Genomic DNA, 26,836 nt, shown 5'->3' on the forward strand with positions numbered 1-26,836 from the left:
ATGATTCCCCTTCCTATAGATATTTTGAATTTGCTTTGGTTTTTCCCTGCCTGTTCCCAGAGCTTTTGGAGATTGCCTGTCATCTGGGAGAGACTGGCATGGATTCTGTCAGGAGAGGTATTTAGCATCTCTAGAACTGCAGGGATTGTAATTTTTAAACAGGACTGTGTTCAAAGATCTCTGGAGGTTTTCAATGGAATATTATTTTTCTTTCCATATTGGATGATTGCAATAGAAATATTATGTTCCCACACATGCACAAATAAAATCATCAGCTTTGTACCTCCTCCTGAGCCTGAAAGAAATGACACATTTTATGGGAAGCACATGAAAGAAAATTTTACCATTTTTCCTTGATGTGAATTCAGTAGTTGAATGAAAAGAGTTGAGAGTTGACACCTTTGCTGAGCTGTCAAAAAACCCCCAACAAAACACAACCCCACCCCGAAAAACAAGCCTTCCCCCCTTCTGGTCTGTGTCTTCATATCACTATTAAAATTCCATCTGAACCCCAGCCTTTTTAACCAAAGAGCAAGATGAATAATAATGGTAAATTTAAACCTACCCCAAACCATCAAAATTTAAACAAATACAATGCCACCACCATGCCCATAATGTTTACACCAAAAGGGGAAAGTGGCAGAAGGAATTAATTTACTACTATTGATGTGAGAGGCAACCTGCTCAAGCACTATTTCAGCTTCATGCAGCTCTGAAAGACAAAAAAGGAGGGAATGAAAGAGAAAAAAGGAGGGAATAATCTTCTAAATAAGATGTTAAATAATTCACATTAATCAAACCCTGTAATATCTTCACACAGAGACATGCTGTCTAACAAGAAGGCCCTTTTAAGCAAGTAAAAACAGAGGGAGAAAATATCAAAAGATCTGCTGAATATTTTTTTCCAGTTTATTTTTCCCTTTTTCTTCCCTGCACTAACAATTTTTAAGAGGCCAAAGATATTCCAAGTGAAATGTCACCATTCTTACAAGCTTAAATAAACTATTTATTAGCAGTAGACTAAGTACTCTGAAGAAATTTATTTGCCCTGGCAACAATATTTATAAATGACCTATGAAATATTATAACATTGTAGAAGCAGCAGCCTTGCAGTTTGCCTGTGAGGATCCAGTTCCAGTCAGCACAAGTGCATTTAGAGGGAATATTTAGGGAAATATTTCTGCAGTGCAGCAGAAGGGAGAAGATGAAAAGCCCACGAGCACAATCTTTTCTTTGACACTGGCAATAAATAAATATAGAAGCAATAAATAAATAAATCATTCAGTTCCAGCAGCCCTTTTTACAGTGCCCATCAATGGAGTGTGTGCTGCCTGTCCAGGAGAGGTCTAAATGGGACAGGGAGCTGAGATCCTCAGCCACAGCCCCATGGGGCTCCCCGAGGGGAACACAGGTCCCCATTGAGCCAGGGACACACGGGCTGCTCTTTACGGGGCTGTTTCTGACCAAAACACCCAGCAGAAACCCAGCAATTAGGTATTCCAAACAGAACTGCTATTTTGAGAACAACAAACTTCATTAATGCCTTAGGGGGGGAGAGGGTAGAGAGGGCTGAGAAGTTAAATGCATGTGTGCACACAAAGGTGTAAAATTCAGGCTATTTAAATGCTAATAAATACGGTATTTGAGCACTCGTCCCCCCCCCAGTGACAGAGAAGTCAAACTCTATTTGGTTTTGCACTACAAAACTGTTTTATAAAACAGCTTAAATTGGTGATATTTGTCCTCTAACACATGATACATAAGAAAAAAGGAGAGGAAAAAGAGGAAATAAAACAGATGAATAATTCTAAAACTGGATACTACTTCCTCAGGTGAAGATGGCAGTTTTGACCATGGAAGGAAACATGAATCAAGGACTTCAGGGTTAGGTCAAGTCTTACTTGATTTGTTGAGGGTTTTTTTTAGTAATCGAGTCAACACACAAACAACTAAATTTTTTTTCCCCCTAGTATCAGGTATATCATAGGGAAAAGTCAATAAAATCTGCAGATACCATAAACCAGCTTCTTGTATGTCCATCTTTGTTTTCATTGAGGAAACAGGAGAACTAGTGGCACAAACACAAACGTCTCTTTGGGATTTAAACACAGAAATCCTCATTTGGAAGACCAACAAGATGTCATGAAGAACACAACATCTACCTAAAACATTGCAAGGCTGACACAATGATTCAAAAAGCCCCCAGATCCCAGCATTTTGGTGCTCTATCATAGGCTGTCACACTGATGCAGTAGACTTCAGCGCAGGGGTTTAAGTTTCCTAAATGTCCTTAATTGTTCACTTGGATTTTTTTTTCCCTAACTGACCCCTGGTTCTTTGCACACCAAATGTGAACATGCTCAAGGCAGAAAGCCCTGCTGAGATGTGGTCAGGAGCAGGTCCCAACAATGCACAAGGCACGGGGCGTGTCACAATTTTCATCTTGACAAGAACATCGAGCCTGAGCTCATCTAGGGAGTGGTCCTGGACAAGAACCTCCACTAACTTGGCCAGGGTTTCCTGTTTATAACCGAATAAGGTGTCTTTTTTGCCTAGCTTGCAAAACAAGCAGGGCACTACCCACTGCTGATCCTTAACTTCTGCTTCCCAGAAAGACTTCTCACAGCGCACAGCCATCTGTTCTGCTCAGGGTGTCTGTCAGGCTCATGGGACTGTGTGGAGGTGGGTACAGAAGAGTGGGGTTTTTTTCCCTCTTCAAAAGTAATGAGAATTCAGACTAGTGGGACTGCCTACAAAATTTCATTGGGATTCTCCTTATGTGTCCACTTGTGCTGCAGCCCTGTGAGCGTTTAGGATTGTCTCTATGTAAGGTCCAGGTGACATAACCACGATTCAGACTATGGGACACCCCTGTGAGCTGAGGAGCACCCCAGCTGCAGAGGAGGTGTGTTATGAACCTGTAAACCATGCCATGGCAGGTCCTTGCAGCCCAGCTGGGTGCTGGGGGAATGGGGAGCACACAGGACAGGGGGAACACAGTGTGCCTCCATGCATACCCGTGTCCTCATCTGCAGGGCAGCACCATGGCCTTTCTCCTTGTTGTCAAACACAGATGGCAGCAGCCCAGGGTTTAGAGATCACACCAAATCCAGTACCTGGAGCTCAAATCAACTCTGGAAATGATCAAGACTCAGGCCAGGGGTGTGAACATAAGGCTCAAGAATCTAGCTCAGTATGTGTGAGACTGGAGCAGCCTCTCCTCAGGCCACACCAAGGGACAGTCAATAAAGCAGTAAAGACCTATTTGTTCTGGAAAACAACAGACTAAATAAATTTTGCTAAATAAATTCCAACAGATTAATGGTATTCCCTTCCCAGCTTTATCTTCAAGACATTATATTTTCCATCCTTCCTTCTTACTCTTCCCTGCTCCCCCCATTGGCGCTCCCTTGCTGTCTGGTCTTTGTGTGGGTGCAGCTCAGAGCTCCGCGTGTGCCTTGACAATGATGAAATGAGAATCAGGAACTGAGGCTGACACATTAAAAGGTGCAACACAAGATATATTCTGTTCCTTGCTGAATCCAACTTGGTCCACTCTGCCTGCTTATTCTAGTTAAATGCACATGTCAACATATAAAAAGTTATTTCAGACTGCAGCGTTTGGTTCCACGAGCCAAGCCAAATGAACACAGGAATAGCAACAGTACACACACAAGGAAAATGAAGGTTTTTTTTCCTCCTACTGTGACATTTTTGAAGGCAGCCAATTATACATTAAAAACATCATGAATGAGCAGTGTAATTTTGGAACCATAACTTAAAGTGAAGTATTCCTTTAAGTATGAAATTAATATAATCATGACATTTTAACAGTTTTTCATGGTCCTGCATTCTCCTACAAGGACTCACTCTAAGTAAACCTATACGCTATATAAAAAGACCACAATAATCTTTTCCCACTAGTAAAATTGCTACTCCTATGAGTGCTACATATATAGGAATTTTTGCATACATAAACATAGTGTGGTCACTTGTGGGATCTATAGATTACATTGGGGGCATATTAAGGGAGTAATGCATGTGCCAAATTTGTTGGCGTGTTTTATAGTGTCTACATTTTTCTATCCTGCGCTATTTTGTACATTTCCTGCCCTGACATAAATGACCTCATTAACAAGAAATTCTAATAAGTATACAGAGGGTTTTTTTTTTTTTTCAAGCCCTGAACTTTGCTGGCTACAGCTTATTTTTATTTTTTGACCTCCCCTTGTATGTATAGTCTTGGAGGAGGAGAAAGGGGAGGAAAAAAATAATAAAATGAAACAAAATTCTGCTCACACAAGGGAGTTTTCTGCTGAATGACAAAACCTGTACTCTGAGCTATGGTCAGCCTGCTTTACCAGCCAGTAAAATTAAGTAAATTCGGAGAAGATATTTTAGGGATTGAAATTTGCCTTCCAAATACAAGCAGTGGGTTTTTGCCTTCCAAGCCAAAGAGGGAAATCACACAGCAGCATATGGAGTACTCTATTCCCCACATATTAAAGTTGTGTTAGCTTTACAGCAGTTCTGTCACCATTCAGTATCTTACCCCCCAAGAAGACATGTTTTACACAGGATCAGAAGTCTATTTTTGCAATCCCACCTCAGGGTAAAACTCATTGGGACTCCAGGATCTGACACCCTTGCAGTGATCCCTGCACTAACAGCCCCTCTAGCTGGGGCTAGAAATAAATTTGTTCTGAACATCAGATATACTGTTTTCTTTTGGGGTTTTTTCCCTCTGGATAGTGAGTTCAGAATGTGCTACAGTAGGAGAGCTGAGAGTACCGAGTAAAAGCTCCAGTTAGCAATAACAGAAATATTCAGTACAATCTAAGTTCTTTGTAGACTCTAAAAAAAGGAGGCTGGAATCCATAAAATATAAAAAGTAGCCATAAAAAAAGATGTGGATGCAAAAACTACAAAATATCAGTCAGAGCTCTATATGTTTACTGCACACACAGCTAACACATCCAGTGCACCAAAAAACCTGCTGCCTAAGGCACAGCTATGCAAGGTTGCAAGACCAGACTCCAGTGACACCTGAAGCAGATTCTGAGCTCAGGCTTCAAAATCCTCTAAGAAAATCAAATTTGTTTGCCGCTTCCAGCAAGAATGACTTCTTGTTTCACCTCCACCCTTCTCCTCTGTCAAGTTACCATTTCCCAAGCTCCTGCCCTGGCCTCACCTCCCAGCCATCTCTGCTACCCTGGGGCAGCTGCCCACTGATTTAATGATGAGGGTGAATGGAGAGGTCAGAGCTAAGGGGGGCACAGAAATGTGTGTCCTGAGGGCACTGCTGTGGCCTTGCCTACCCAGCCCTTCATTCCTGAAGATGGATATCCCATTTACATGGTAATCATACTTATAAATATGGCTTTATGGTGAGCACACTCTTTGGATATAGTCCTGCCCTTCGAAAAATGATTTCTAACTGGCTTGCCCAGACTAATTTCAGGTATGTAAAGTGGTGCTGGGAAAAAACTGCTGGGCTTCAGTTCCTGGGCACTCATCAAGGACATTCCTCTTTCTATGGCACTACAGAACTTTTTAATCAGAGTGGAGAAAGCACTGCACAAAGGTAGAAATGCCCTCTGCATGGCACCCACTCAACCTTGGTATGAGTTCCAGGCTCAGCCTGCCACAGGCAAGACTTGCTGCTGGTGGCTTCAAGAAACTCTGCAGATACCTACAGTGACAAGTTGTGCAAAGGCAGTAACAAAATTCACATTAACAGGCAGCTCGTTGTAAGGCTGAGGAGGAAAGTTAAAGAGGTTGAAGCGTTTTGAGCTGCTGTAAAGAACATGAGCTTCTGCTGCCTCCTAGGGTATGTCCTGACGGCAGAGCTCGGGAGAGACCTGAACTCCTGCAAAACTTCCCCAGGGCAGGGAAGGTGCCAATGGGTTTATGAGGGCAGAGAGGCCAGGGTGGTCTAGTTCTGAGCATTCACTTGGCCTTTCAGCTGCTTTTGCTGGACAGTGTGTAAGAATATAAACCAGAGTCTGCAACAGCTACTTACGATCAGTACAATTAAAATCCCTTAAAAAGCCTAACATTTTAAATACACACTCTGCAACTCATGTTCATCCTCTTCCTTTTGGGAGTTTTGAGGCTCCAACATTTCTTTTTTTTATGGGTATGTACATAGCAAGGGCTAGAAGTAAGTAATTTTAAAAATTCTCACTGCTGAGGAACACCCCTGGTGCAGGTAGCTGGGCTGGCAAGCTGCAGATGGAAATGCAGGCTGAGATGCAGGTTTAAATGCAGAGTGAAGTACAGGCTGAGCTCCGGGTGGAGCCCAGGACTAGAAGATGAACTGCTGACCTTTGGGGTGACAAAGGGCACAAAGGCAGGTGACAGCCAGCCAGGTGAATGGACACTGAGACACAGCAGCAGCAGCTGGGAATTGCCAACCTTGGACAACAAGGGAGATGGAAACAAGTGATGGCAGCGAGGTGGATGGACACAGAGATGGGGACAGGAGCTGAAGACTCAGGAGGAGGAGTGAGACTGTGATGGGATAAAATCCCAGAGTTTCTTTGCTGGGGTCCCTCCTTGGAGGCAGCAGCTTGGGGAGTTTCTGTGTCACTGCCCCAGGAAGAAGTGGTTTTATGGAATGAGACATGTGGGACTCTGCCACCTCTGCCATGGTAAAGCTGGTGTGATGGGAGTGGGGTGTGAGGAGCCAGGGCAAGGAAGGGCCTTCAGTCCCAAAAAGTCTCTGACCTTGGGAGTGCCACTGCCAGAGAGCCCCAGAGGAAATGGTCTGACTGGAGAGTTTCCTTAACATCCCATAACTGCACAACTCCAAATGCAGAAGCCTTAAGAAATGTGCAAGGTAGAAGGAAGCTTGTGATAATATTGCTGATAGTCTCTGCAATCTCTACTCCTGAAGAGGAAAGGCAGCTGTGTGAGCCAGATCCTCAATCCAGAGGGAGATCTGGTCAGACACTTAACCTGACTGGCAGAAACAGCCTAGCCCTGTACTATCCCACATTTCACATTACACTGTTTTGGCTCTATTCCACACCTGTAAAGTTGCTTTATATGCCTTGCTGCATCTTTTACCTCTTGAAAAACAGTCCTTTTTAAGTCAGTTATAGCCTCTTATTTTTCATAGTGCTTTTCAGAAGAGAAAATGTGACCGAATTTTCAGTATTTCTTGTTGTCAGGTTTTGAAAACACTGAGGCCACATGTGCCATCTAACTGTGGGCTGTAGGTCTCAGAAACAAATACAGAGCTGCCAGTTTGGTCCTTGATGATACCTCCTAAACCAGAGCAAGCAGGGGAGATCTTTATCTACAAATACAGGAGGGGGCAGCCAGGGGGAGTCAGGCTCTGCCACCAGGGAACAAGGGACAAAAGGAAACAGCTCAAGTTGTGCCAGGGGAGGTTCGGGTTGGACATCAGGGAGAATTTCTTCCTGGAAAGGGTGGCCAAGCTTGGAAGGGGCTGCCCAGGGAGGTGGTGGAGTCCTCATCCCTGGAGGGCCTGGATAGGGCATTCAGTGTTCTGGGCTGGGTGAGAAGATGGGGATCTGGCACGGGTTGGACTCGATGATGGTGGAGGTTTTTTCCAAGCTAAGTGACTCTGTGATTCTGTGACAGCTTGTCAGCACATCTGTAGTGCTCATTTGTCCATCCACAGCTTGCCCAGCGCTCCTGGAGCAGTGTGCTAGACCCACAGCAGGGATGGTGGATGCTGCAGTGACTACAGCACCTCCTGAGGTCCCCTGCAAGCTGAACCACCCTGTGCTCCCAAAGCACCTTATCACAGCCACTGAACTCAGAATGCTGGCTCTGGCCTCATGTGACAGCACACATTTTATGGGCATTTTAGCCTGGAAAAACACTCCCTCATAAAGAAGAAAGCACAGTCCTTCAAATACAATGCTATGAAGAAACCCCTGGGTAAAGTGCTCAGTGATTTAGTAATATTTAGTTGTATTCTGACAATGCAAAACTCGAGGATGGAACCTGGAACAACATAAGAACTGTTCCCACATGACCAGAAGACAACTGAGGTACTCTGCACCACCTCTCCTTCTCATGCTCAAACCCTCTCCTCCTGGTCTCAAAGGACTGCAGTGTGGAACAGACATATTGGCTAACATGTGCTTCATTCAAACACCGCAGAACACCCAAACTTCTCAACAGGAAAAATATTATTTTACTTTATCTACACTATTTACTAGTAGGAAAAGTAATTATGCTGTAGAAATATGTATTACTGGCCTGCTTGCTTTCTCCTGCTCCATAAAATTCAAAGCTATGTATTGAAAAGGACAAACTGGTGGTAAATACAGGGGAAAAAGCGTTTTTCAGTTTTTCTCTCCCTCGCATAATTAGCCTTTATATGCAGTCCTATATATGAATTTTCTGTTGAAAGTTCTCTTCCTTAGATGCAGCCAATACATCAGGGAATGTTGTCACATTACTGCAGTGACTTGGTGAGTTTTTTCTGGTTTTTATTTTTCTTTTCTTTTACAGAGTGCTGTCATCCTGTAACTTGCCTTGCACAGCACTGTTCTTCATACTGCTTCTTACATATAATGCATTGCAAACACCCAGAGACCAGTTATAGCAAATTAGGCTTGAATTAGCCCATCACTCAGCTGCCATCAGTGGATGAATAGCTCAAGGATTAAACAGATGCTTGCTCTGATTCAGCACCACAGCTCTTGCATGAAACAGAAATCCAACTGTTAGTCTGGGAGCTATTTGAATAGTAAAAAACTGTTTGTTTGTTTTGTTTTTTTTTTTCAGTGTACTTTCCTTGATCAAGATGAATTAGAGGTCAATATTACATGGCATTCAAATAGCATTAAAATTGCCCTGTGAACTACTGATCTGAAAAATGTGGTAGGTGAAATAGCTACAGTAATTCTGAGGAAAATATTTTTTTTTCCTATAAGAAAATTTTTCTGTGTTCTCTGTGAATTCTTCATGACGTTGGAACATCTTTTATTCAATCATAAAAATGAATTAGAAATAAACCTGTTCAACTGAAATGCTCAGAAAATCAAGAGTATTTCACCCCAATTCTCACTTTCAGAAAGTCATTTTGAAGTGGAAAACTGGAAACACTTTCCTTCAGTGCATGATTTAAAACACATGATTGTGGCGCTTTCTCAAAAAAATGTTCCATTGGAAACAAATTGTCATTTTCAGATGGAGAAACATTCCAAACAAATATTCTCAACCTGCCTGTAGGAAGGGCAGCACTTGCAGTGCACAGGCATAACCAACAGAGAACAGCTACAAAATATATTTTTGAATAAAGCTTTCTAAATGAAATTGTTCAACATCTGAAATTATTGGAGGTAGCAGAAAGTGTTCAAATGACTTTTTTTTTTTCCATCAGAAAATAACAAATTTTAAAACACTGCAACACTGCTCATAAGAAAAGGCAGGCTTAATGCATTAATGCATTTACACTTTTTTTTTTTCAAAGAGGATTGGTACAATACTCCAGTTTCACATTGCTAATCAAAGGCATTTTGATTTTGGGCCCAGGATCATGTAGAACATTATGTTTACTTGAAATAACCTATTAAAAACGTTAAAAAGTAGATGTAAAATACTTAAAGGTGATCTGATTTTTGTTGTTCTTTGGATGTTCAGGTCAAAGCTCTTAATGGGAGGATCTGACTTTTTACAAAAAAAAAAAAATCAAAATCTCAAAAATGCTCCTATTTTTTTTTTCACCCAATAATAGTAAATAAATTACTTTGTTGCATCATAAGCAGCAGAACCAGCAGAGCTGTGACTCCTCTCCATTTGTGGCTGGACTTTCTGGCGCCTGAGAAGAGCCACACTCACACTGCAGTCTGTTCTGGGAGCAGGGGGATTTCCAGAGTGTCTGTCCTCTACACAGGCACTGATTTTCCCTAAAACTCACAGGAAATCACCATCTCCAAGCTCAGGACCCTTTCCTCTGTGTAGGTCAAAGCCAGTTGTGATGCTGGGAAGGTTTTTGTGGAGGACAGGAAGGCATAGACAGGACCCATCATCTACAGCCTTCTCTGTCAGTGCTGCTATTTCCAGGACCTTTTCCCTGCAGGTTAAACAGCTGGATACCTCAATATTGACTAGATTCCCAATGGATTAGATTCCCAATGTTCTAACAGCTCCCTTTTGTGGTATTTCCCAGCAACCCTAAGTCACTGTGGTGTTTTTCTCTCCCTCAGTGCTCACAGTTACTCCGTGTGCTCCTCTCCAGGAGCACTTGTTCTTCTTCTGCAAGTGACTCTCTGCTTTTCTTACTAAAGAGAAGCTTTGAACCCAGCTGATTCCAGCTGCTCTGCCACATCTGGCTGTGAAACCCCTGCCCTGCACACTCCAAGATGTCCAAATTCCTGGGGAATTCGCTCCCACCAATGAAGTTTCAGCCAAAAGAGCAGAGAAGCAACAAGACTGCACCAAGTGCCTAATCAGAGCAATCCTTGAGACTGCTCTAAATGAGATCAAACTGTTGGGGCTAGATCCCAGTCAGTGCAGTCCCTGGGGAGCACACACTGCCATCTGCACGCTCATTTATTGGGCTTTGGAATTATTTAACATTTGATTTATGGTGGTGAATTGCCTCCTGGCAAACGTTCACTGTGCAAAACTCTCTGTTCCGTCACCCATTAAAAATCAGGGCCTGATCCATGTGAAAGCTCCCTGATGAGTTCACTACATTTTGGATCAGGCCTCTGGGTCTCAAGACTGGCAGATATTATCCCATTTCTGTCCAATTTTCTTGCTCAAATTTAGAAGAAGCTCAAGTGTTTTCCATCAATGTTTTTATGTTTACTTTTGGGAGAATCCTCACAGTGGGTCAGGTTACTGTGATATAGAAAGGATGACCTACTCTGACATACAAATTTTCCAAAGGATCTCAGCCTGAGGCTGACATCTGCCTCTGAGAATTTCAGCCCAGATGGCTGGAGTTTGGCAAAGATGGAAGGAACTGAAAATAGAGCTCTGTAATGGAAAGTGGTGTAGAACCTTAATAATAGGAGGGTGCTACCAAATACCACATATGATAAAGCTCCACAACAAAAAACATAAGGGAAGCATTGAGGGAGGATTCTTTTCGTTATGCCTCAGAATATATGATCCATCTCTTCTCTTACTTGAAAGGGTATCAGAGTTAGCTCTTATTTTTGCCTGATCCTCCAGAAATTACATCAAAATCAGGCAGCTCAAACCCAGCCTTTCCCTCTCAACTGTACTGAACAGGTTTATCTGAGGAGCATAAGCCCATCCCAGAGAGTCAGAAGAAGTCAGGACTACAATAGTTCATCTCTGCAGACTAGAAAAAGTTGTGTGGCTGAGATCTAAGCAGTTAAATTTTCATTACTTTGTTTGCAGATTAAAAGCCTATCTTGATGTTTCAGTTACAAGAACACAATTTCAGTTCTACAATACTCAGCATACCACAAAGATACCTTTAGTCATAGGTGTAAACATGATTTCACTCAGATTCATTCTGATGAGTCCCTATTTCTGAGTGTTTGAGTCCCTATTTCTGCTTTCACCTCATCTCTGTCAATTTGCTCTTGATGAGCAGGATGTGAACACAGGAGCTGGAATCTTGTTAAAGCCATTTAAGAAATTTGCTGCCATTTGCACCTGCATAAATCCTGAGTAACTTCACTGGCGTAAATGGAAGAACAATTTGGCTGGAGGCATCAGGGCTTTAGTTTTTTTTTACTTGTGTTTTGTTTTAATTCAGCAACAGATTAAAAATAAAACTCTGATGACATCATGGTTATGGCACAGAGTCAATGGATTTATGCTCCAGAGTAAATGAGATAAGTCTTTGACCTAAGAAAATCCACACAACACCCATGTGCAATCAGCCTGCTGAAAAGCTTTCTGTTATGGAATGGAACTTTAAGGAACTGGGGGCAAACAACCCACAAACACCTTGGTGCCAAAACCCAGTTTTGTTAACAAAGGGGTTTATTTCAGACATATTCTTAAAATCTCAAAAGTGTAGCATGCTCATATTGCAACTGACTCATCGTACACAAATTTTTGGCTTTTGTTTTTCTTTTTTTGTTCCTTTTTTTTTTTTTTATTTTAATGCATTTTAGTTATGTCCATCATAGTATTGCTCACAAATTAGGGGTTCATAATGGAAAATCTTACTAGCTTTTCATGCTGGTGGTGCTTGCAGGCACTGCCATGATAAATAATTTACTATTTAATGACTCCTGATGTAATCACAGCAGGAATCAGGTTCATCAACATCCATCTCTCCATTGTTACCACTCTTCTCTGAGCCCATCCTTTTAGCTCCTAACTGAAGTTGTGTTTAAATTGGTAAAGAGAGAGTTTACTGCCACAATCCAACCTCTACATTTGTTTATGTTGGATGACATTTTTGTCCTGGCTCGCATTACTCAGATGAATAAAACTCAGAAGGGTTTGCTTTATTGCCCTGTTTTCTCTTAGTGTTCCTGCATTTTTTAAATGCTACCAAATGGTTGCTTTTGGCTCTCAGCATTATCACATGTTGTCTATAAGTATGGAAATAGTTATGGTAATATGGACGTAAATCATAACTGTAAATACCACATAAAAAAGACTGCCATATAATTATAAAAATACCTAATAGATTTCTTTTTCAAAGACAACACAGCTGTCCTTTCTAACCTTTCATTTGCAGATTCTTTTCTCTCCTGTTTTTATTTATAGGTTGCTGTGCAGTTTGACATAGCACACCACGATTTTTGTTTCTAATTTTGAAAAGAAAAGGAAAAGAAAGAATACCCATTTCATCATAAAGAAACATTAGTTTACAATTTTGAAAAGAAACTAATGCCAGCTCTAGAACATCATCTTGGAACCAATCTCCCTCTTAATACATTTCAAAAGGATCTGTCAATGGCTACATACCACAATACCCTGCCATGGAACTGAAGGAGGGGTCGGCCAAATGGCACACATCACATGTTGGGAAGGAAGCCCCATTCTTTCTCCAAACATCTCAGTGGGGTTTTTTTTTTTTTTGTGAAAAGAACCACACTAGGTTATTGCACTGGCCACAACAAAATAAGAATTTTATGCTCTGCTCAAGGAAAAACAGGTTGAAAAGTGTTCCAGGCAAACTCCCCCTATGCAATCTGCCATGTCAGTGAGAGGAGTGAAGCCCTGACACTGCTGATGTTGCCAAAAAGAAGTTTGGATTTTTTTTTTGCCTGAGAGATACCACCATGCATTTTACCTGTTTCTAGTCAGCTTTGCAATGCTTTAAGGCAAAAAGGAGTAGACTTTTTTTTCTGCAGGAGTTGCACAATGCTTCATCCTCCACAAACTGGTTCTTACCTCTTCCCTGTTAGTTTAAACTTCCAGAAAGAGCCTGTTTGGTCACAAAAGAGAGGCTGCAGGCAGTGCTCTCATGCCACATGAATGGAAGGTTGTTATCTTTGTGCCTTTGCAACATTTTTGCCTCAAAGCTTCTTCCTATCACCAAGCAACCCCTTCAGAGACCTGTGCCACTCTGGCTTTCTGTACAGCAAATGCCATGTTTTTGCTGAAATAATAGCAAGCCTCTCCAGGGAATGGAGTTCATCTTAACCATCAGAAATGTGTGCTTCCCTCTCCCTCACTTTGCAAAAAGAGTAATTATGGCTTTATGCAGAACAACACACAGCTCTCAATGGGTTTGTTACACTCTGATTCCCTTCAGGAGAGGCAGATAAAACTATTGAACTGCAAAATGCTCGTGGGGAAGGTCAGTCTGGACCAGAGGTGTGCTCACTGCTTATTGATACAGCTCATTTAGGCAGATAACATTCTCAAATCCACACTGCATTTTTATCAGTCTGCACCAACTGGCCTTTGTCCAAAAATGTGTCCTTTTATCAGATGTGTCACTCTTTTGGGAGGCTGCCATCACTAGATTGGGTGACTGAATGTTAAAATAATTTCTCCAGGGGGAAGAGGTTGATCCCAAAGGTTTTCTAGTTCCAAGGGGGGGATCATTTTTCACCACCAGCTGGAGCCTGATGTCAGACATGCCCTTGCTTCATTTATTCTGCTCAGAGGTTGAAACTCAGCTTGTCCTTCCTGATTGCAATATTGTTTCACGTTTGGACACATAGCAGTTACTACACAGTGAATTGTTAGAGCAGGAGAGCCCATGAGACATGGGAAAATAATTTAGGGGAAGCAGTTTGACAGCAGGATGCAGTAGTTTCTATTGTCCCATTAAAACAGAGATAGCTGGGAACTTAACTTTGTATTCATTATGTAAACAGATGTATTGTAGCCTGATGTGCCAAAAAGATGCAAATACAAAAAGAAAAACAAACCAAATCCCCCAAATTTATGCCACCAAAACCTCAAGCAAACCAACACAACAAATATTTGCCCTTCTTCTGCACCATGTCTACTTACTTAGCAGGAATGTGAGACTGAAGCCTTGTACACCTGAAAGAATGGTAATTTGTACTAAAAGATCAAATGCCCTGGGTTCCCTCTGAGTCTGGCATTTATTTTACATTTGCAGTTTGGTCTGAGAACAAAAAGGAAGCTGCAATGATTGACTCATCTTATGAAAACATCTTGACACATTTTTATCCTTTTCTATGTGTTTTCTCTGCAACAATAAGTAAAGAGAAGGGGAAATCACCAGTTCCCATGCAAAATTTAAAGTTTAATTCTTCAAACAAAAGAGCAGCTTGGTCTTGCCCACTAATGCACTGACTTTATTTAGACCATGCCTAAATTAAACACAGAACACAAGCAGGTATCAGAGATCAGTCACTGCAGCATTTCCTGCATCTCCTGTAACATTCCTCTTCTTACACCAAGATGCCTCTGCAGCCATCTAAGTCAGGCTTTGAAATAAAATTGATCAAATCCACAGCATATTGTGCTAAAGCTGGACCAAGGCCAGACACACTAAAAACTTTCTCACCTCTCTTCTTCATAAATGGAGAAGGAGACCATGAACTGCTACTTCCAGAGGTATTTACAATTTCTCACTCAAAGCACTCCAACTATTATCACAGATGCTTTTATTGCTAAATTTCCAGTCTGTATTGGGGGTTTCTCTATATATGCACATTCAAGAACTCTGAATGAAGCTGTGGCATGAATTTACAGAGTATACAGAGGCCAGAGAGCAATTTATCTCTTTCAAAGTGAGTAAGGCAATGTGAATGAAAGCCATTTTCACTTTGAACGGCTGTGGCTGCACAAGGGATCAATTCACTTTAAAATTGGCTCAGATAATGTCTTTATCTGATAGTCTGATTTTCTTGACATTGCGCAAGAAAGCTAAAAATCAAAGAAAATCTGTCCTTTGACAGTTCAGTGTCACATATTTCTGATGTTGTCGTAGCAATCATCATAAAAATATTGATTTTTGATTGTATTAGTTTAATTTAAATTTCTGCTTTTTGGCAAGATGCACAATTCTTAAGAATTATGAGAAGTTTCTTTCCTCTTTCCTTCTCACCTCACTCCCCCAGAAAAAAAGTGAAAAGAGAATTTGCATGAAAATTTGAGTGAGACAAGGCTACAAAAAGGGAGTGGATATGCCAAATTCAAATGGACTTTTGTCTGAGCACCATCACACCCCCCAGCAAAGCCACTATGCTGCTCCTGCCCAGACAAAGTACCCTGCTGGAGGGACATGAACTTTTAGAGGTAGGTAAGAGAGCTGACTAAAATACTGTTACAGAAATAGAGTCTGAGTTTTGAGCAAACTCGTATTTTTGTTATCACTTGAGTGGAAAAAGGTCTGGAGGATGTTTGGGAGAGGTCTAAGACAATAGAGCCTCACTGAGCTTTGGCCTTTGGGCACACTGCTAAGTAACTCTAATTAGTAACAAAAATGAACATATTCCTGGAGAGAAGACAGTGAGGGAGGGGCAGAAAATGTGCAAAGGTAACTGCACAGGGGGAAAAATGCAGTAAACATTAAAGAATCTCAGGATTTGTAAATGAGATGTCAGCTGTTGCTATTCACAAAGATTCCTGACACTAACATTTCTGTTCAATACACTAATTTTTGTGTGATAAACACCAGCCAGTTCACAGCATTTGTATACAAGGTGTGTGGTTTGACTTCACCATGAAAGCAGCTCCTTTTACAAACAAGAACCAGGACTGCATAGCAGGTAAATGGTTAATGCTGAACAACACGCACATGAAACTTCATCAACTCCCTCAGAAAAATTAGGATATTATTCATTATTATGGAGCCCTGTAATTCTAAAGTAAATCATGCCAAGATACTATCTTGCAGGTCTCTAGATCAGATATCATTGCTCAGTAAAAAAAAAGCAAGCTTTCATGCACTTACCTTATCCTCCAGCCGGATCAGTCTGGCTCCTATACTGTAGTATCCTTTGTCTACCCCTTTTTCTAAAGAAAGAAGAATAAAAATGGGACATTCATTAGGTGAAGAATAAATTCAAACTGAATTATATCTATGGTATTCAAAGTAAAAAGAAAAAAAAAAAGATGGTAATAGTAGGGTAGCATAAAATACATGAACATAACAAGAATGAATGAGTGAAAGAGAGTGGCTGGAGAGAAGGGAATTTTTTGTCAGAATGACAAGATTGAGTTAGTCTAAAGGGCAACTTAGACCTTGGTAGAGGAGTCTGTGGACATGAAGGGGTATAGATGGAGTCTGGAGTAACATTGTTTTGTTGTTTAATTATTTCAGTAGTTGGATGGAATGGGCAATGTACCTGGGCCCACCTGCAATTTTGAATATTACTGGGCTGAGCAAGGTAAAATTGCTATCCGTAAATAAATCAGAATAGTTTTCAACTGGGGCTGCAGCTCTAGGAGGCAGCATATCCAGGGGTTCAAGGGCTGGAGTGGCAGAGATCCATCCATCCATCCATCCATCCATCCATCCATCCATCCATCCATCCATCCATCCATCCATCCATCCATCCACCCATCCATCCATCTCCTCTCTGCAAAGGAGTGACACTGGGAAAAGCTCTTGCATTCTCATTTTTCCTCCCACATTCCATTGCAAAGGGTGGGATTGGGAGCCAAGAGTGAAAACTGGAAAACGGGGTCTATTCTTTCTGCTTACAGGATCTATTGCTAAGGAATTCCATAGTTTGAGGGTGTTATTGCACAGGGAATGAAGCACAAACCCACACACATTCTGAGTTTTAACATTCACAAGTTAACACCCACAGTTCAATACTGAAATAGCTTACAAGCTGATGTCAATGGAAGTTGGATGTTTTTCTCTACTAAAGTGTATTTCCAATATCTGGAGTAATTACTCCTGGATTTTTTCATGCATTGCTCCATTTTCATGAGTGCTTAAGGTCTGGTTTTTAAAGCTAACTAAGTCAATTTTGCTGAGGGCAGGAGCAAGGCTGAGATATGTTGGCAGGTAGGCTGAGATATGAATTTACACTGCACCAGAGTTCACAGTGAGTGCCTGTGTGTGCTCATCACATTCCTGGATTTCTCAGGGAGTCATATGTGCTTTACCATTTATATTTGCTATGGGATATGTTTAGTAATCTGTTTGCAGCAAAGTTCACCTCAAGGTAACTTGTGCTGCACACATCACAACCCCAGAGGAAGACCAGTAAAAGCAGTGCTGGCAAGAGCACTTTGTGCTTTCCTTCTCCTCCTTTAAAAGGTCCTGCACCCTTGGCAGCTCTTTGCAGGCTTAGAAAAGAGAAGTGTTTCCCCAGAGAACATGCAGGAGCAAATAAAGTCAGGAAAGAAAATGTGGGGCAGACAATAAGTGACATAGCTTGGCTCATACATGTGTACTATTCATCGTTCACTACCTCAGAATCTTCTTAAAATGTAAGTGGCTGAGGCTCAAGTTTATCTCTGTGTTCAACTCTCCCTAAAATAAAATAATTGGCTCTGCTGTCTACTTTCTAGTTAGTAAATCTGTAAACACATCTTTCAAGGTATATATATCAGAAAAAAAGCATGACTTTTAAGATTTCTAAATTGGGATGTGGTTTGGACAGCAGTAGGCAGAGAGTGTTTTTGTTTAGGTGTAACCCCAAAAAGTCCCCCAAACCTGAAGAAATACTTCAAAAAGATTTTTCTTTTTTTAAATAATAAAATAATAATTTCCTCACCAGCTCTAATTCCATCCTTCAGATAATCACCAAGACATCCCAAACCAAGTTAAAGTGTTTCCTATTTTAGTTATTCCTGTGTGGAACAGGAAAGAAAACAGGGAGCAGATGAGCAGTAAGAAGCTGCATTGTGGCATGTGGCACTGCTCTAAGATGTGGAAAATCAGAAGTGGGAGGAATGATGCTGTGGAGGGGGCTGTCTCTGCACCCCTGTGCTGGCACACAGGCTCTGAAAGACACAAAATGCTGTGGTCCTCCCCCATTTCTTATCAGCCTCCATGGGGAACAGCATCCAGCCCTAATTTAAAAGTATTTCTTTCTAATAGAGCCCATCTTTAAGAGCAAATGTGGTGTGTGCACAATTCACCAAACACAGGGGTCAGGAGGGAGGGCACAAATTCAGATAAAGTCGCTCCAGTACATGTGAGTTCTATCTCATGTTTTTGTTTCTCTCTTGAATCTTTTCTAGATAGATGATTTCAGACTTCCTACATCATGAGATTGTTTATTTTTACAGAGTTGCAAAGATTGCATGACCAACTATAAATATGAAATTTCTAAAGTTCTCCAGGCTTTACTTTGTAATCCAAAATAACTTCCTTTTAGAATTAATTTTTTACTCTGTGTTGGGCACACTAAAACAGAGATCAGCCAAGCAATCCTGTAACACCTATGGGAAAGGCACAGAGACAAAGGATTAAGGAAGCATGATTACTTATAATTGGATGAAAATATATATTGGGAACATTTTATCTCAGAAATTACAAAAATCAAAAACATCTTGCATCACATGGTTGGTATGATACAAACCCATTATTTCATATACTTAGATTTGAATCTGAGAAAATACTAGTAAATAAGCAATAGGCAGTCTAATTCAGGAGATTGAATAGTTAATACAGATTAATAATAATAACATATATTTATTAATATGGACATTTCTTCCCTGGAAGTCTTTGCCTTCCTGAGTGTTCTACTTTCAAACAACACAATCCTATATTAATTTCCTAATATTTTCACAAAGCTGGCGCACCTATTTTCCTAGTGAAGAACAAGATATGGCTCTTGCAAAAAAACAGAAACAAAACAAAACAAAAAACCACAAAAAACCCCCTAAAAAACCCAACAAAAACCATCAAACACTTTTACTTTTTCTTCACACCAGTTCAAGAGACAATAACTCTTTCCCCTACTGGAAGCACATGATATAAAAGACATAAACTGATATGAACAGGAGGAATGAGCATCCTAATCTTATTTTTTCACACAGTTAGCGTGCTATATCTCATCAGAATATACCAAACTTTAAAGAAAATAATTTTTTCCTTTGATTAGGGAAAAGTACTTATGAGGACCTTTAGGACAGTAAATGAATTGCAGAGAGATGGTCTGAAAATGGTAAAAGCTGGAAACGACTCTGCTTTATAAAACAAGAGTCCTTCATTGATTTTTACACAACTAGAGGGGAGCTAATTCAAAAATATTCAATTTTTTCTGAAAGCCATCAGCTTTTTTTAAGCAGAAAATGAGGAATTTGACCAGATATTCTGGGTTGCTCAAGACACCTCAAACCTTTTGTCCCAGATTGCAAGGCAAGATGAATTCTATTTGCCATCTGTTAGAGGTGTGGCAGCTGTCTTCTGTTATTGGGCAGTTTTCTTTATCTCTTCCACTACCACTCCTCCCTCCAGGGAGACACCTGCTGATAAGGGGCCATTGAATGTCACTGCACGGCTTATAAGAATTACAGCAACCCATTGTGAGATGCTCTGCCATGAGGGAGGAGCCAAACATTCCTACCTGGATACAATCTGGAGATTCTGGAACACCAGCACAGCATCTCCACTGGATTCCCAGAGGAACAGCTGCTGCCTCTTCCACTGGATGTTCAGAGGAAGAATACACTCTTTTCTACAGGATCCCTGCTCCAACAGAACCACACCTGACACTGCAGAAGGACTGCAGCCACAATCCCAGCTGGATTGCTACCAGCACCCTGACCCACAGGGTGTCAGGTCATGTTCTGACTCTGTCAGTGTTGTTTTAGTTGACTGCATTGTTTATTTTATCTTTTTATTTTCTTCCCTAATAAAGAACTGCTGTTTCCTGCTCCCATATCTTTGCTTGAGAGCCCCTAATTTCAAATTTATAACAATTTGGAGAGAGGGGGTTTACATTTTTCCATTTCAGGGGAGGCTACTGCCTTCCTTAGCAGACACTTGTCTTTCCAAACCAAGACACCTTTGTAAATGGTATCTCAGAAAGCAGAACAGTCCCTCCAGGAGGCATTGCTGCCTTCTCTTCGCTACCTGGGTGTAAATGCAGCCCCCTGGACCTGAGTTTGCTCTAGCTCTGCCAAAGCTCCATCCAGGGATGATTAGGATGAGCTTATGGCAAGATCTAGATTCTTGGGTGTGTAAACTGTGCATGCTGCTGAAAAAGAAGGTCAGGATTGCCCCTTCACACCCCAAAAATAGCAAATAACAAAGTTGCCTCAGTCCTGGCAACTTTTATTTGGAGTCTTTTTTCTTGTCAGCCAGAGCCTTTTGCAGCTGATTGGTAGAAGAAATTTTAAAAAGGTAAGGCATAGTCCTGGATCAGGGACTTGTGATTTCCTTTGGACACCCTAAAAGGTAAACTGCCAAAATATTTTCACCTCCAGGAGGGGTGGGATAAATCAGTTCTTGCAGAAATATGGGTATCTCTCATTTCAAATATTAATTGACTTAAAAAAGATAAAACTTAAGCTGAGCATATTTTTTATGCTTTAAAAGATACAGTGACCCAATTTCTTTTTAACAGATTGGAAGGAAAAAGTATCAGAAAGCTTAGGTGGCACTTAATGGGGAAAAAAAAAAGCAAACAATGGAACTGTCAAAATTTTGCAAGAAAGCCCTTTTCTTCAGGTATTCCCACCCGTGTCATACAGAACCAAGAGGTTCAGATAAACTGCAGTTAAACATCAGCTTTTTGTGTACTTTTCTGAACCCAAACACTGGATCTTTTGTTTTACCTTGGCATTATTCTTCACCTTTGCCCCTGAAAAGCTGTAGTAAGTCTCAAAAATAGCATTCAAAAGCAGTTAACTCCATCATGTGTAGTGAAGGTCAAGAATGACACTCTATTTGTATCACTGTATGTGTCTACTTTGTTGATTCCATAAATTCAATTAATATGCTCTTTCCCTCTACATCAACAGTTTCCATTATGTTTATTATGACAGGAATCTGTTTCATCTGACAAAATTGTGTCCCCTGGAATACTGGGACAGGCCTCCAATGAAACTCAGAGATTGTCTTCTGAATACACTCATAAAAGTAGGGTCCAGGTCCTTGGAAGATTGATTCATTATCTTAGTGTTTTTAAATCGACTCCTGCTTGAAAGAGTTTCAAAGAAAGGGAGGAGATGCAAAGACCAAAATAAGCAAAAAGGGAGAATTCTTCCTAATATGCACACATGAAGGTGGAATTAGAATTCTTTGTACAAAATACGGCAGATATTGTAAGTTTAAAGGGATAATTAGGCAAGTTTGTTGAGGACATTTTGGAGACTAAATACCCTGCAATCTTGTCAGGAAACCTCTGATGTGCAGTGGGCTGAAAGCTGACAGGAAGGCTGGAGGCTTTTTTTACACATTTCCCAAAGCACCTTGCTCTTGGCCCCATTGGAGTCAGGACTGCTCTGACCCAGCATGGCTTTTATTCTCTTCTCGTATCCTTATCTTGTTTTAACACAGCTTTTAGTGCATTTTTATCTCAGAGAAACTAACTTGAAAAATAACAATAATTGCTTCCAGTAAATTCAGATTCTGGGTCTTTTATGACATCATTCACTTTTGAAAAGTAATAATACTATAGACAGGCTTCAATTGCTTTTATATAATATTATCAAAGTCCACAACAGGGATTTTTCAATAAAAAAACTGATCCAAACCCCACTGAGGTCACTGGAAAGAATCCCGTTCATTTCAACGGGCTTGGAATCAGACCTTAAAATTCTTTGAATGGGAGTATAATAAAACAGGAAAAAAATAAAAGGAGCTGGAAAGAAAAATTCTTTTCATGTTTTTCTCCTTGGCAGTTTAATTTTCTTTGCATTTTCATTTCTTTTTTGCTTGTCATCTGTACAAAAATAACACAGTCTAGGGGAAACACCCATACTGTTAAAAAATAAGGATTTTAGCAATGCCTAGAAAAGTATTATATAAAAAATCCATGTTCAATATAGAATAAGCCATGCATTCTGAGGGAAACTCAGGGATAACCCTTTTTCTAGAGAAGGACAGTAAAAAAAGTTTGTTTTCACCCCAAACAAACAGACAAATACTGCACCCACTTTTCACTGTTTACCACTTGGAAAATCCTGGGAGTAAAGTTGGGTTGGATAACACCAGGAGCAATTGCAAACTAACTCTAGGTTCAGTTCTGCACACCATTTCTCTGGAACCACTTACCTTATTTTTGGATTTGTGGGGGGTTTAGATAAAATAACTAGATCAAATAACTTCTGGTTTTGGTCTTGCAACCCCCTAACTGAGGTCACCAGCTTCTGCATCCCTAACCACCATTCTACCTCTTCCAGTCAGTTCCGTGGTACCTCAGATTATTTCCAGCACTTTTCCAAAGCCACAGGCCCACCTAAGAGCCTCCCAGTGGTTTCTGTGACCCTTTCGACTCAAGATTTGGTGAGACCAAACTTCCTGAACATCTTCAGCTTCTTGAACCTCTCAGAACGTAATTCTATGATGAGTTTCTAATTATTCACCTCCTCTGAAACCAGAAACTGCTTGATAAAAAGTGCTTCTAACACTAGTCTTTTCAAGCACAAATTCAAGCACAAGTTTCAGTTTGGTAATGATATACTTGAAATAAAATAATACATTCGTGGAGGTAAGGGACGTTTTTCCATAAATTTAGCTTGCACATTTTGGAATGAAATCCCATGCATAAATATTTATAGAAGTATTCAAGCTGACAGATTCTTTTCCTGTGGTCCAAAACCAGCTACAGGGAAAAGGGATTGTACTACTGAGCCTTCTGCAGCAATCAGATGTTGAAAATGTGTTTTGAATGATATTCCTTGTTCTGATAATATTAACCACTGACAACATGCCATGTTTTGGAGGCTCTGCAATTATTTTGCCACACTCAGTTGTGCTCCAAGTCAGTTGTGGATATGGGACGTGAGTTCAGGAAGGAAGAAACCTTTTTAAGTGGAATAAACATATATTGTAATCCCACGTCCAGACCAAAAGATGTAGAAGGACTATTTTTGTAGAAGGATTTCCCTCAGGATATTTCCATCTCATCATGTTCTAATATACATTTTAACATTTATTCTTAATTTCCATTTACTCCCCTATCACCTGAATGAAAAGTATTTCTCTTTACACAGGCATTCTAGGGCTTATTAACAGAATTACATTCATGTATGATTTCCTGCATTATAAATCCACATTACTGTAGCCAAGGGTATTTTCCCAAAGTTATGAAGATAATAATTTTGCATAAAATGCAGTCACCATACCTGGGAGGAAAAGACCTGGCTTTCCCAAGGATTGATCCAACCTGAGAAGCAAACAGAAAATTACCAGCAGAGCAATTACCAAACAACTTAAACTCTGTTGCTAAGCATGGGAGCACAATTTACATGAGAATTTACAGTAGCTCTAAACCCAAACCAAAACAAGCAAAAACATGAGACTAGCATGACTTTCTGCACACACAGTCAGCAGTTTAGCTCTTTAAAAGTTTTTCCTCCAAAATCAAACCATAATATTATTGCTATTTTCATGAGTACTAATATTTCTCAGACTTTCAAGTTGTAACTAAAACATAGTTCTCCTGTGTCCTATGTAATCTAATAACAAAGACTATACAAACAGAATGACTTCTTAATAACATTTGTAACTATTCCTAGAGCCTCATGCAGGCGGATTTAATATCTGTATATGTTGACACAGTAGATTCCATTCAATAGGATTTTTTTTTTTTCATTTAATTTAGAGGGCCAGGGGAGTTCATTCTGGTGTCCCAGTCCACAGCATTAATTTGTAAAGAGAAAAGCACTTTGTGCTGAAACAGAAGAGAATAGTTTTGTGGCAAAATATTTCAGCTGCAAACCCCAAACTTGGAGAAAGCATGTGCATGGAGGAATGTGGACAGGGAAAAGTTCCAGATAGTGCAGCACAAGCGAAACAGATTTCTTTCAGTTGTGGAGAACCACAGAGTGGAAACAGAAAGGTAAATCATTATTTGAAAAGTTTTCCTTTTCTAAGAAGAGGACAGAAAAGCTTGGATCACACTATAAACTTCACAGCATGCACCTTCATTTCTTTTAATTCCACTTGGAGAAAAAGGAGAGGAGAATAAAGGGTAATTGTAAACTTGGTTATAAAAAGGGTTAAAAATGGCTCCGAGTTAAATCCTCCAGATATTGTGCTCCCTGTTGTGCTTGCAATTTTGGACAATTACTGTTCATTAAGAACACATCTCTCCTAAAGCCAGCTGGCACTGAAGGAATCAGATATTTCATGAGGTAGACAGGGCCTACCTCCTTTGAAGTTCCTTTATGCGAACCATCATGTTGAGGTGTCCTTGGGAGTACTGCTCAATCACGTCACGGACGTCATACGGCTTCCGAGCTTGCTGGGAAAGGAGGCAGGCAGCAAGTTGAAAGGTGAGGATTGGCCAAACTGGATTTCTCTTTCAGACAGACTTCATTCTATTTTTTATCTGCCCATTTGCCTGCCATTTTGCAACAGTTGTTGTAATGAATAAAAAAAACCCCTGCAGCCGTTGTGGGAGTGAATATTTGTTGTGGAGACAGAGCCAAATGATTCCCATTACTGTCAGTTAGAGTCATGTCTTCATGTTACTCCATACTGAGCAAAATATTAGCCCTTCACAGTGTATTTGGGAAACACAAACCCAGGATGGATAATTTATCTGGGACTCCCATGTGCAGTATCTCCTGGCTCATTCCAAAGCCATGTGTTAATCATAATGTCAGGGGACTGAACCCCAGGGATTGGCCCAAGTCAGAGCACTTGGACCCAGAATTAAACATCTCTGAAGAGCAGAGATGTCCGGTGACAGAAATATTGCTGCTTGAGGAACAGGGAAGACAGATGCTCTGCATAAGTCAGGAGACTGCCGCACGTGAGTTTTGTTTGTCATCCTTTGTCTTTCGTGATACCTTTGAGATCAGGGAAAAAAGGTGCAATTAAAATAAAAAAAGGCAGATAAAAAATTGCAAGAGAGTGAAAACACTTCCACCTGCCCAGTTATATTCTAATGAGAATCAAGGTGCTTCTGCCAAGCTTTGGTTTCTTGCTGCAACTACTGCGGCCAAATTTCAAAACAAGTCTGGAGAATTTGCAGAAAGTGACGTGGTTATAAACAGTGCAGCACAGTGAAATTTTAGCAAGTAAAATCAACGTGTGTGGGGAGGTATCAATGCAAATCATGGCCTGTTGGAAAGACCAGCATTTTGAGAACCCTTATGGGAAATGTGGGGCAAAATGTCTCCCTTTTTGGCTCTGACTCAAGAAAAGAAGGGGGGGGGAGAAAAAAAGCAAAGGTAAACTGCAAATCTAGTAATTGAAAATTACTGAAAACAGCTCATTAGTCATCTTGTTGTCTGTTTGCACTCTGTCACAGCCTCAGCCAGAGCCATTAGCATGCCCCACTGCACACGTGCATTGAACACCTACAGTATGTGCTGGAGTCATGCTTGGAAGGCTGCCACACAATCCTAGAAATTTCAAATGAAAGCATGGAACTGGAATGGAAACAAATCCTGTGAAGTGAATGAAGAAGCAAGAGTTCTTCATGAGAAAATTCCTTCCCTGCGCACAGTATATACCTGCACCAATACTTTCGGAAGAGTTGTGGCTTTGAAGGTGTGTGTGTGTGTGTGTGTGTGTGTGTGTGTGCATTTGAGTGCATTTGGGAGCAGAGGCTTTGTGGGGGAGAGAGGTTTCAGCTTTCAGCTTATCGTTCGGTTTTTGGTTGGGTTTTTTTCTCCCCCTTCCCCAGCTCCACATTTTGCAGACGCTGACACATCACTATTTCTGGCCAGAAAAGCAGCCTATTGTCTTCACCCCGAGAAGCAATGCCAGCATCACTCTTTAGATGGACTAGGGGGGGCTGCCTGGAGAGCATTTTGGCTAAATCCCGTGTCCTTTCCTTTGGACACTCTCTATTTAAACACCGAGCATGGCGCAGAGCCTGGATGTGCCGGGGAGCTTTTCCCTCCCCTCTCCCCAACGAGCTACTATGTGCATAATTAATTCTACTCTTTCCCAGTGAAATTTCTTTTCCCCCTGAAAAGAAGTCCTCTGACAGTCATCCCTTTTACCAAACCATCAGCTCCTACAGTTGCAAAGTGCTGCAATCTGCCTGAGTCCTCTCTGAAGCTGAGTAAAAAAGTACCTCCAGCTTTTACCACTTTCCCCTCCTCTTTTTCCACAAAGATTTAGATCTGGGCATCTTATGTCCTGCCAAACTTTGGCACAATCCCCTGTCATGTTTTTATTAGGAAATGCTAGAATGATACAACTGAAGCCAGGAGGTAATGGGCTTCCTGAGAAGTGTAATAAATGCAGCACTTGAACAACTCCTTTGACTTTCATTCTGTTCATAATCCCAAATCCTGGCCATTTCAGCTCAGTATTCCGCATTCAGCATGCAAAACTAAATAATACTACCCAGCTTTGAACTTCCAAAATCTAATTAGAATG

At 40.8% G+C, this 26,836-nt stretch overlaps 1 protein-coding gene across 1 annotated transcript in view; it reads right to left on the minus strand.

Annotated features, from left to right (window-relative positions):
• The window catches only part of LOC131082426 (potassium voltage-gated channel subfamily KQT member 1-like), a 400,826-nt gene that overhangs the window by 156,370 nt on the left and 217,620 nt on the right, over positions 1–26,836 (minus strand). The window contains exons 14-16 of the mRNA XM_058022324.1: positions 24,646–24,740; positions 23,620–23,660; positions 16,313–16,374 (exon numbers count right to left, since the gene is read on the minus strand). Of these exons, the coding sequence (XP_057878307.1) occupies positions 16,313–16,374; positions 23,620–23,660; positions 24,646–24,740 (198 nt within the window). The remainder of the gene's footprint in view (positions 1–16,312; positions 16,375–23,619; positions 23,661–24,645; positions 24,741–26,836) is intronic.

The sequence above is a fragment of the Melospiza georgiana genome, chromosome 4, assembly GCF_028018845.1.
Source record: "Melospiza georgiana isolate bMelGeo1 chromosome 4, bMelGeo1.pri, whole genome shotgun sequence".
Classification (NCBI taxonomy): Eukaryota; Metazoa; Chordata; class Aves; order Passeriformes; family Passerellidae; genus Melospiza; species Melospiza georgiana.